This window comes from Kogia breviceps, chromosome 18 (assembly GCF_026419965.1).
Source record: "Kogia breviceps isolate mKogBre1 chromosome 18, mKogBre1 haplotype 1, whole genome shotgun sequence".
Taxonomy (NCBI): domain Eukaryota; kingdom Metazoa; phylum Chordata; class Mammalia; order Artiodactyla; family Physeteridae; genus Kogia; species Kogia breviceps.
Window position 1 is genome coordinate 12,574,519 of NC_081327.1, and position 12,213 is coordinate 12,586,731.

Consider the following 12,213-nt stretch of genomic DNA (forward strand, 5'->3'; position numbering starts at 1 on the left):
TATTTAAATGCTGACGGACAACAGTGATTGCAATCCCTAGAATCAAATAAGAAGTCATGAGTCTATACCCATACAAATGAATGAATGAATGAACGAAGGAACAAACAAACAAACAAACAAACAAACAAATAAATGGAGGAGAAGGGAAAAACTCTTCCTTACAGTAAAATGGTACCTAATGTGTGGAGAAAAGGGAACCCTCTTACACTGTTGGTGGGAATATAAATTGGTGCAGCCACTATGGAAAACAGTATGGAGGATCCTCAAAAAACTAAAAATAGAGTTGCCATAGGATCCAGCAATCCTACTCCTGGGCATACACCCAGACAAAACTATATTTCAAAAAGATACATGCACTGATACATGCTGATATGTTCATAGCAGGACTATTTACAATAGCCAGGACATGGAAACAACCTAAATGTCCATTGACAGATGAATGGATAAAGAAGAAGTGGTCCAAATATACAGTGGAATATTACTCAGCCATAAAAAAGAATAAATAATGACATTTGCAGCAACATGGATGGACCTAGAGATTATCATACTAAGCAAACTAAGTCAGAAAGAGAAAGACAAATACCATATGATAGCACTTATGTGTGAATCTAAAATATGACACAAATGAACATATCTATGAAATAGAAACAGCCTTACAGATATAGAGAATAGACTTGTGGTTGCCAAGGGAGAGGGGGAGGTGGGGGAGGGCAGGATTGGTAGTTTGGGATTAGCAGATCCAAACTATTACATGTAGGATGGTTAAACAACAAGGTCCTACTCTATAGCACAGGGAACTATACACAATATCCTGTGGTGATCAACCATAATGGAAAAGAATATGAAAAAGAATATATATATATATATATATGTATAACCGAATCACTTTGCTATCCTGTAGAAATTAACACATCATTTTATTGCAATATGGTAAGTCAACCATACTGCAATAAAATGAAAAAAGGTACCTAGTAAAGGTAAAGGGTACAGGGAAATGAGAAAACCACCATTTATCAACTGCCATAGTAATAATCGTTGAGACAAGTATCACTGATAGATGCTAACCCTGAGAGGGTGCGCAGGATATTTACACAGTCTCAAAGCACATTTCACAAGATACCAAGGGGAACGATAGTATCATTACAGTGGAGACTCTGGTAAACACCACCTTCACCATGTGACCAAGCTAACACCAACTGTAATGGGAAGAACCAACGTCACATGCCTCCTGATACAATGCACTGAGAAACACATAGCCCTCCTCTGATATTCCTGCCAAAGACGTATAACCTGAACCGAATCACAAGGAAAACTCAGACAAACCCACACTGAGGGCCATCCTATAAAACAACTGGCCTCTATTTTTCAAAAATGTCAAGATCATAAGAGGCAAAGACAGATCAAGGAAGGGTTCCAGATTGAAGGGAGCTAAAGAGACAGGATGCCTAAATGCAATCCCTGATCCTGGACTGGATCCTTGACAAGGAAAACAATTTCTTCAAGAGCAAAAGCTGAATAAAGTCTGTAGATAGCAGGATTGTCTCAGTGTTGACTTCCTGATTTGCATAATTGTTTTGTGGGGAATGAACTTGTTCTCAGGAGATACACACTGAAGTATTTAGAGGTAAAGAGGAATCATGATAGAGCAAATGAGGTAAAAAGTGAACATTTGGGGGACTTCCCTGGTTGTCCAGTGGCTGAGACTCCGAGCTCCCAATGCAGGGGGCCCTGGTCAGGGAACTAGATCCCATATGCCGCAACTAAGAGCACGCATGCCGCAATTAAAGATCCCATATGCTACAACTAAAAGATCCTGCAACCGCAACAAAGACCCTTGTGCTGCAACTAAGACCCAGCACAGCTAAATAAATAAATAAATAAGTTAACGTTTGGGCAATCCGGGTGAAAAGGTATTCAGAAATTTTATGTACTGTTTCTGCAACTCCTCCATAAGACTGAAGTTATTTCAAAAGAAAAATTTAACAAAATGGTGATGGAAAAGATCTGGCAGTAATAATAGTAATAATAATGGGTAACATCTCTTGTACTCTCCTGTGTTCCAGGCACTGTCCAGGCTCTGTTCACCCACTGCCTAACCTCAAAGCAGTCCTGTGAGCTCCTCCTCACAGAGGAGCCTGAGGCTTAGAGCGGATGAGTGGCTTACCTGGGGTGAAAGGGTTGGCAGATGCAGGTGAGTGGGCTCCTGGACAGAGCTGGTTCCCACATTTCCCTCCAAACAGCCTCATTCTTTAGACCTGCAGTGGTCGTTAGTGACCGCCTCTCCCGTTAGTCTATAAGCCCCATGAAGGCAGGGCTGTGTCTGTCTCAGTCATTGCTGTGTCCATGGTACCAGCACAGAGCTCAACACAGAGGAGAAGCCCAATAGATGTTTATCCACTGAATAACTGATCTCTATTTATAATAATGATAATATTATGACTGTTAATAATGATAATAGAAATTAGGTTCTCATTTGTGTTGATGCCTTTCATCTTCAAAACAAGTCCAAGGATGTTAATCTTATCCCCGTTTTACAGATAAGGAAACTGAGGCATCCAGAGAAGTCTCTTGCCTACAGCAGGCAGCCAGGAAGGGCATGACTAGCACTTGGCATCCCACCCATCCGCCTTCCAGTACTCACTTTCTGGAAGTCCTTCTTGGAGATGAGGCCACGGGGATCAGTGACGTAGTCCTGGAAGGCCTCCGAGCCCACAATGTCCTTGAGTTTCAGGAACATGTCGAAGAACTTGAGGATCATCTCCACGTTGGATGAGGATTCCACAAGCATGTCCACCATCTGCCGGGCAATCATGCCGTTCACCACGTTCCCTGCAGGCAGCCCCGGGTCAGTCAGTGTGGCTCAACAGAGCCTCCTTTATTTTTATTTTTATTTTTTTTTGCGGTACGCGGGCCTCTCACTGTCGTGGCCTCTCGCGTTGCAGAGCGCAGGCTCCGGACGCGCAGGCGCAGCGGCCATGATTGACGGGCCCAGCCGCTCCGCGGCATGTGGGATCTTCCCGGACCGGGGCACGAAACCGCGTCCCCTGCATCGGCAGGCGGACTCTCAACCACTGCGCCACCAGGGAAGCCCCAGAGCCTCCTTTCTGTATCCCCATTGGGCTTGCCTCCCTCTCCAGCTCAGGAGCCACCAGGATCCACTGTGCTGGTGGAAGCTTCCCTGGCCAGCTCCTGTACCTCCCCTCAGAGGGCAAGGGTCACTTTCTGATCTGCCTCAGCATCAGGTGTGAACCTGGCTGATTCTGTCTATGTCCTCCTCCCCGCCCCCCCGATAGCTGGGAGAGTCATCAACAAAGATAACCATGGCATAAAATAATGGTGGTTCCAGATGCCATGCCAAGTGCTGCACTGACACGACCTCATCTTTGTAAGGAACGTGTGTCACTATTCATTTTTATAGATGAGGAAACAGACTCAGAGAAAGTCTCAGACTCAGGGTTACACAGCCAGTAAGGGGGTGGGGAGGACTTGAACCCAGAGCTGCATGACCTCAGAGCTCACACCACCTAAGCCTTCCACTAGCCCACAGAGGCCAGGCAGGTCCATAGATGAGTTAGGTAGGTCAAAGACAAGACAACAGGGAGAGGTGGAGACTGTGGTAAACTGGGACCCCACACCCCCTCTAAAGCAAACTGGCTCCAATTTTTTTTAAAAACAGAATTTCATTTATATTTATATTTATTCATTTATTTTTTGGCTGTGCCACACAGCTTGCGGGATCTCAGTTCTGTCACCAGGGACTGAACCTGGGCCACAGCAGTGAAAACCCTGAATCCTAACCACTGGACCACCAGGGAACTCCCCAAACTGGCTCCAGCTTCTTTTTGTACCTTTCAATTTTCATATAATTTCAAATTTACATGTAGTTCACAAGAATAGTGCAAGGGAACCCTCATGTATTCCAGATTCATCCATTGTTTACATTTTGCCATGTTTGCTTTATAATACCTCTCCCTCTCTATTTTTCTTCACTGAACTATTAAGGACTAAGCTGTAGACATGAGGCCTTTTTACCTATAAACATTTCCACATATATATTCTTAAAGACGAGGACATTCTCTTATATAATCATAGTGCAGTCATCAAAATCAGATTGAACATTGATATGACAGCTATTTAATCCAGTTCAGCTGATTTTTCCCATGTGAGAATGTGGACGCATGGTCACCGAATCTTTCAATTTGTCAAGAAAAATGTTTAAAGGATTTTTGATTGTTAAATCTGATTTTTAAAAAAATTAATTGATTATCTTTGGCTGCATTGGGTCTTTGTTGCTGTGCTCGGGCTTTCTCTAGTTGCAATGAGGGGGGGCTACTCTTCCTTTTGGTGCACGGGCTTCTCCTTGCGGTGGCTTCTTCTGTTGCGGAGCACGGGCTCTAGGTGCACGGGATCAGTAGTTGTGGCTCGCGGGCTCTAGAGCACAGGCTCAGTAGTTGTGGCGCACGGGCTCAGTTGCTCCGCGGCATGTGGGATCTTCCCGGACCAGGGCTCGAACCCGTGTCCCCTGCATCGGCAGGCGGATTCTTAACCACTATGCCACCAGGGAAGTCCCTTTAAATCTGATTTTTTAAAGCTGATGACTAGTTACCAAAAATTTAAAACATTGTAGGAGGATTATTCATTGCAACATGGTTTGTAATAGCAAAATATTTTTTAAGAAACTTGAATGTCCATTGATAGGGGTGTGGTTAAATGAATCACTGTATCCCCACGCAATTAGTACTATGCAACCATACAAAAGAATGAGGATGCTGTTATGAACCTCTATAGAAAAAAGTCTTTGTCTACAAGTTAAATAATTTTATTAATTAGTAATAAATTATGGTTGTTTGAAATCGCTACGTTTGGGGGATATTTGTTAGGCAGCAAGAGCTAAATGACATATTTAGCAAGTAAATAAATAAATAAATATTCAGTGCATAAATTTTAAAAAGTGTCCAGGCCACCCACCTAATTAAGATTTCTCTGGCAATTCCATAAATTACTATATCTACAGTCAGGATCTGGCACATAATAACTGCCCAATAAGTGTTTGCTGAGCTTCTTATAGCATAACTTAAATGCATTGACCCTCACATGATATTAGGTAGGGATGAAGGTTAGGCTCTCCTGGGTCTCAGAGGGCCATTTTCAGGATCATCTGAACATTTGTACCCTCCCCTTACCCCCACCCACTAGCAGTTTACCTTCTAGTAGTGACAGCAACATCACCACCATGTCCTTCTGTAGATCCAGGAGCTCCTTCAACAGCTCGATCTGGCTCGAGTCCTAGAGACCCCACATCCCAGCTTCGTGAGGGCTCTTCTCAGCAGAGACGCCTCCCGCACGTCCAGCTGCTTCCACCCACCCAGCAGGACCTAAGACCCCTTTTCTTTCCCCCTCTTACCTCCGAGGGGACTCGAGTCCAGACATGTTCCTCGGAAGCAGGGGAAAAGGCAGAGAGACAAGACTGTGGGGTGGGATTGGCACTTGAGGGAAGTGGGCCCAAGAGGTGACGTGTAAGGACAAGGGCTGGCAGACAAGGAGGACTGGGAGGAGTATGGGGGTCTGAGAGCAGATGCTTGGAACCAAGAGAGACAGAGACGGACAGGGGCAAATACTGGGGACAGTGACACAGATCCGGGAAGGGATGAGAGCTCAGCGCTGCGCCTGGCCTATGGTGGGTGCTTGACACATGTTTGTTGAATGAACGTGTGATAGAAAAAGTGGGACTCTGGGTTCAGGAAGAAGGCTGTGGGACACAGCTACGTGCTTTCTGGTAAGCCCTTTGGGAAGAATGGCTCTCCTGTCACGGTGTCTCGTGTAGGGCCCACAGAAGTCTCCAACATGGTCAAAGTTCTGCCCCGTGGTCCCTATTTGTATTAGGTTGAGCTACATAAAATTGCTAATCTTCAGTCATTTCTCACCAACAAAGTGGTAATTTCATATGGTTCTACCCACTGAAATGGAGGAAGGGGAAGGGTACCAGATAAATGGGATGTAAGGCTCCTTCTACCCCATGCTAGTTCTAGAGTTGCTGATTCTAATCCTAACACATTCCCACAGTTCCAAAGCTCTGCATTCTGACTCTAAGATTCCAACATTCCAGGATCTCAAGATCCTAAGATGGGTGAGTCCTGTGGTGTGGGCCTGTCCATGATGTAGCCCCTTCATTCTCTCAACAAGCCCACTCTCAGAGCATATGAGACTAACACCATCTTCCGGGTTGTAGGGGTGAGTATATGACCAGGACTGGCCAATCAGAACTTTCTTTCCCCTGGCCAGGGTGATTGGTTCAGGAATGGGCATGTGACCTAGTAATCCACTAAGAGAATATGGCAGATCTTTTCCTGGATCTAAAGAGGTTTTCTCTTCCCTCTGGAGCTGTTAGTGGAGCTCATGAAAGCCCAGGGCATCATTTTCCCAGCCCGTGGGGAGCACCCGCTTGAGAATGAAGCTAGAGAGGAGAGGGACATTTCTACTAACAGCACTATAGGCCCTGGATCTGATCTGTGATGTGAACTGATAAATTCTTTTCTTTTTATTCTTTTTTTTGTAAGCTACCACTTTGCATTCGATTTCTAGCCCTTGCAATTTAACCTAGACTATGGCTGAGGAATTAATTCTGCAGGATTTGGAACTCTACACTAAGATACCAATATCCTCTAGAATTTTAAGATTACATCAACAGCCCACTTGAACTCCCTGACACTAAGAAATTGCATTCTTAAGTTCAACTCCTTTCAAAAGGTCTGATGACACCAGGCAGGATTTCTGCCAGCCCCTGTGGTGCCTTTGAGAAAATTAGAGAAAGGCTTCCCTTCTTCAAGACTCTTTCCTGTTGGGAAATTATAATATACAGAATATTGCCATCTGCTGGAAAACTATTGTAATAAATACACCGATATACGTGTGATGTCTAGGATGTGGATGGTGCCGTTTCAGATGCTGGGTCCTGCTGCAGCGCATATGGCAGCCTTGAATGTATTTACCAGACAGAAGCAGAGCTAATGGATACGGTGTTTGTGAGGCATTGACAAGGCTGCAAAAGGGCGGGGGTGGGGGTGGGGAAAAGGGGAGCACGAAGATGCTAGAGATGGGAGACGGGGCTCGACAGGGACCTTACATCATGGATGCCCTGGATAGATGTCATCTGCCGCAAGCAGAATAAAGAAGCAAAACACCCCTTCAGCCCCAGGCCCAGATCTAGAAGCCTACCCTCATCCTATCCCTAGTCCTGTCCGAATCTGGGTGACCTCATCAGAGGGGAAAGAACACCAACCAATCATAGAGGAGCTCTGGACCAGAGTGGGCGGGCCCCAAACCTCAGACCAAGTGAACTGTAGATGGATAACCAGCCGATTGGCGGTGGCAGAGGAGGAGGCGGGGTCATGGAGAGAGCCAATCCAGAAGAAAGATGGATTTGGCCACGGAGAGGGAGCAGTCTGCAACCTGCCGGGAGCACTGGGGCGCGACACGGACCGATGGGGCAAAACTTGGAAACGTGCCAGTTGGGGGATGCCTGGAGGCAGTTGGATGAACAGAGAGGCCCGAACCTGAGCGAGCTTCATCATCATGTGGGCAAACACGTGCAGGAATCCCACCACGGCGTCCCAGAGGCGGCTGTGCGCTAGACTCTGCTGGTTCCCGGTGCAGGGCCCCTGTGGGGTAGACAGAGGTTCTACGTGAGCACGAGGCAGGGCGCGGGAAGCGGAACTGCCTCGCCCCGCCCCAGCGGGCGAGCCCTACCTGAATGTATTCGGTGAGGCTGTTGAACACCTGTTTAGCCACAGACATGGCCTTGGAAAAGTTCCTCTTGCCCTGCTCCTCAATGACATCCTTGCCCGAGTAGTACCAGTAGAAGTCACTGATGGATTCCTGGGGGGGCGGGCAGACACAGTGTGAGGGGCTGCTGGTGCCAACCATGGCCCAACAGACCCCGACCCGAGTCACACCTGGACGGCCTCACATCCTCACCTGAAGCCGCAGGAGGTAGTCCACAGTGCAGATGATGATGTTAATAGTGGTTGTATTCCCTGTCTGTGTCCGTAGGTAGTTTTGGAAATCTAGGGAGATGAAAAGTCACTCATTTATTGAGCATCTACCATGTGCTAGGGGAGGTGGACAGTGAGTCCTTTATTCATTTAGGCAATAAATGTTTATTGAGGGCCTATTGTATGCCGGAAGGCATATAATCATTAATTTACTTAATAACTCTTTATCAGTACCTACTATGTGTTCGGGGAAGATGGAGCATCATTTATCCATTTGTCTAATAAATATTTATTGAGGGCCTACTATGTGCCAGATGTGGTGGAGGGCCAGTCATTTACTCCCTTTTTCCCTCAAAATATTTATTGAGCACCTACAATGTAGCAGGGGGAAATGGAGATTCAGCCTTTGTTTGTTCACAAAAGTTTTTTACCGAATGCCTGCTATGTGCTGGGGAGATCGGAGATTGGTTATTTATTCATTCATTTATCCAAAAAATATTTATTGAGCACCTACCAAGAACCAGAGGAGATAACCACTTGTTATATATTTGTTCATTTATTCAATATATATTTATTGAGCATATACTATATGCTAACGGGAGATGAAGACTGGTCACATACTTTGATACTACAAATTTCCTGAGCATTTATTATGTGCCCTGGAGATACAGCAGTAAAAGAAAACAAAGTCCCTGCCCTTGTGAAGTTTATATTATCATGTAGTAATTTTTCAGTCTTTTCTAACTGCAACCTACAGTAGGAAATCCAGTACATATTTACACTGAGACCCAGTACACGTGTCTAATCTGAAATTACATCCACATATACCTGAAACAGAAGTTTCACATACCCTTACTATGTGCCATACATTCTGTTATCTTCTGTCCTGTACTAGTCTAGTTAACTACAAATGAATTCTGAACTCAACCCACTAAATACGTAGTTCTCAACCTCCCAACGCTGGCTGCACATTAGAACAACCTGGAGGATTTTAAATATCCCAGTGCTCAGACCCCATCCCAGACCAATTAAATTAGAATAGCTGAGTGAAACCTGAGCTTTAGTGTCTTGTAAAGCTCCCCAGGCATACCAATGTGCAATTAGGAATGAGAACCTCTGCGATAAACTTGATTCACGACCCTCTGGTGAGTTGGCTCCCACTATTTGAAAAACATTGTTCTATGGCAGAAAGCTGATAACTGATAGAGCTGAGTGATGGCTTCTTGGGGGCTTATTATACCATTCTCTCTATTTCAGTGTGTGGTTGACAAGTTCTGGAATAATAATGATGATGATGATAAAGGTTGTGATGGGGGAAGCTCAGGGGGTTGGAGGAGCCCAGAGGAGATGCCTGACCCAGACAAGGTGGTCAGGGAGGGCTTCTTGGAGGAGGGAACCTCTGAGCTATGACCTGAAAGATGAGTAGGAGTTGGCTGCGCAAATTCCTCGCTGTGTGACCTCAGGCAAGTTATTGAACCTCTCTGTGTGGCAGACTGTGCCTCGATTCTCCCATATGTAATGCGGTGGTCACAATAGGCCCTACTTTAAAGAGCTTTGGTGAGGTTTTAATGCTTTAGCATATATAATGAATTGAGGACAGAACCTGGTACATAAGTGCTCAATAAACAATAGCTGTTCTTAAAGGGCCTTAAAAAGAGAGTGTTGAGGTTAAGAGCTGCACTTTGGAGCAGTGACTCTCAAAACAGGGGCCCAGACCAGCAGTGTCAGCATCTTCCAGAAGGAAACCTGTTAGAAATGCAAATTCCTGGGCTCCGCCCCATAATTACTAAACCAGAAAATCTGGGATGGGGTCCAGAAGTCTAGTTTAACAAGGCCTCCCTGTGATTCTTAGGTACGCTTGAGTTTGAGAACAACCTCTGTAGACCCATTTGCCAAATGACCAATTCATCAAATTATCAAGGCAATGAAAACAAGCTTCAGTTAAATCCTTTTGATGTTATAGCAATGTCATGTTGCCCAGGATGGCTTCAACAGCCCTTGAAAGTTTTTTTTCTCCTTAAGTTTTACTTCCACCTGATTTCCCTATAGCCACTTCACAATCACTATATCAGGCTGAATGACCATTTTGCCTGGTTTCACATTACAGACGAAAAGTATACTCAAATATTCAAGATTTTATAAGCAAATGGACAGGCTTTCCCATCAACCCTGTTTTCTAATTCCTTTTTCTGTGTTCATTTATAACAGACTGTATGCCTAAATGGTTAATACGGCTCCCCGGCTTTTGTCTGCTCTGAATGGCACTGAATACTCAAGACATGCAAGGCATCTGAGATTTGAAAGATATTTCAAATATTTATTCGACTGGGCTGGTTAATAAATCCACAAATTTGGGCAGAGGACCAGATTGCAAATTTGGTGGGAGAGAGAAATCCCACCATAAGAACATTCTCATTTCCAAAAAGTCAGATGCAGGGAATAAAATTCACTCTAAGCCCCAAAGACTGACTCCACCTTTGTTAAAGAAAGAAAACCCCAGTCACATGGCACAAAGGTATTTAATAAACTTTGAAGAAAAACTAGCTGTGGACATAAGAGCTTATGATAATACAAAACAATGGATCATGCTTTATCCTTTGTTGAACAGAAAAAAGTGAAGATTAAAGACGTTTACCTTAAAGAACACTAGTCAAGCGGGGTGTGGGTTCTATGGAGGTTAGATTTATAATTACTCCCCTTCTTGTCGTGAAGGTTAACTTCTGGGCAGTCTGTGGTTTCTTATCACCCACTAACTGTTATAACCACAACCTTGAGACTGTACATGTCTGTCATAGGAAATTGCGTTGGGTACAATGTTTACTATTCAGAATTTCAACTATTCCTTTAATGTTGTAAGCTGTGTGCCACGCGAGGTTATATTTTCTCACCAATGATGTATTTAATTAACTTGCTGTGTCATCCTTGATCTGGTTATATTGCCAGAACCAGAACAAAAGTTGTGAAAACTCAAACTTGTTTAAGTTAGGAAAGTCTGTGGGCCTTTCTCGTGGCCACGTATTTTATAAGCAAAATTAATAGGTGGTTCTAATAGATTCATTTAAAAATGCCAGGCAATTTTTCCCTCTACAGACCCAGAGTATGGCAATCTACCACATTTACTGAACTTTGGCAGCTGCTGCAAAATGCCTGTGGAAAAATGGCATGTGGCGAATTGCTCATTTGTGAAAATTGATTTGGGGCCAAATTGGGTTTTGGCAGATTGCTTTTGGGAAACTGGACTGGCTAGAGGAGGGGAAAGTGAAGCAAAGTGGCTAGGCTCCAGACATTCAAGAGAGATTTAGGAAGGTGGGCAGGCAACGCTTGACACTGGCTGAAAGTAAAGAATGAACGACAACGGGATTGAGGACAAGGCCTGGATCGGGGGATTGAGGCCATCACTGATAAGGGGAGGAGGAGACTGGAGATGAACTCAGGCAACCCTTCCAGTCCGACCCCCAACCTTGGCCTTCTCTCTATGTCACCCACCCCACCTCCTCACCATTATTGTGCCCCTCGCAGAGCAACTGCAGGAATCGGAACAGATCTTGGGTGAATTCATCATCTGCCATGACCTTCTCTCCTGGGTGGAAGAGGGGGGAAGGGGCCAGAAGGGATCAGACGCGCCAGGACACAGCACGCATGCACATGGCCCATGCACACTACACACGCATGCAGAAAGCATGGGGCGCGCAGGGAGGAGCAGCCACCACTTTAAAGACAGCATGAGGGCCACGGGCATCCATGACACCAGAGTCTAGGACATCAGCAGATGGAAACTGAGGTGCTGTGTGACCTCAGGCAAGTTATTGAACCTCTCTGTGAATTATGAAGTTATGAAGCTGGGGCCTCAAGTATTTGTCCACAATATCACTGTCCCTTTGATGTCACCACCTTTGTGACAGCTGGGAGTGTCGGTCGACCTAGCAGAGGTTCGGGCTGCTGTTACCTCCCTCAGCCCCCCTCCAGGACAGCGTGGGGCGGTTAATGGATTATGGGGGTCAGAGTCACTTTCACGCAAAGGCTCTGAGCAGGAGGGGATTGAGCAGGGGGATGGGAATCCAAAGCCAGCCAATTGGCTCAGATGCCTTCAAAGCAGCCAATCCAGGAGAAGCAGAGGGGGAGGCGTGTAAACATGGGCCAATCAGAGCGGGCATCTGAAAGAAGCCAATCACTGTGGGCTGTAGGGCAGGGAAGGCTAGATAGTGAAGGTTCGGGCCAACCA

At 45.4% G+C, this 12,213-nt stretch overlaps 1 protein-coding gene across 2 annotated transcripts in view; it reads right to left on the reverse strand.

Annotated features, from left to right (window-relative positions):
• RYR1 (ryanodine receptor 1) overlaps positions 1-12,213 on the reverse strand; it is a 117,283-nt gene that overhangs the window by 27,409 nt on the left and 77,661 nt on the right. For both annotated transcript variants that reach the window (XM_059044978.2, XM_059044977.2), the window contains 6 exons: positions 11,491-11,571; positions 7,975-8,063; positions 7,747-7,875; positions 7,554-7,658; positions 5,205-5,286; positions 2,642-2,829 (listed from right to left, as the gene is read on the reverse strand). In XM_059044978.2, coding sequence (XP_058900961.1) covers positions 2,642-2,829; positions 5,205-5,286; positions 7,554-7,658; positions 7,747-7,875; positions 7,975-8,063; positions 11,491-11,571 — 674 coding nt within the window. The remainder of the gene's footprint in view (positions 1-2,641; positions 2,830-5,204; positions 5,287-7,553; positions 7,659-7,746; positions 7,876-7,974; positions 8,064-11,490; positions 11,572-12,213) is intronic.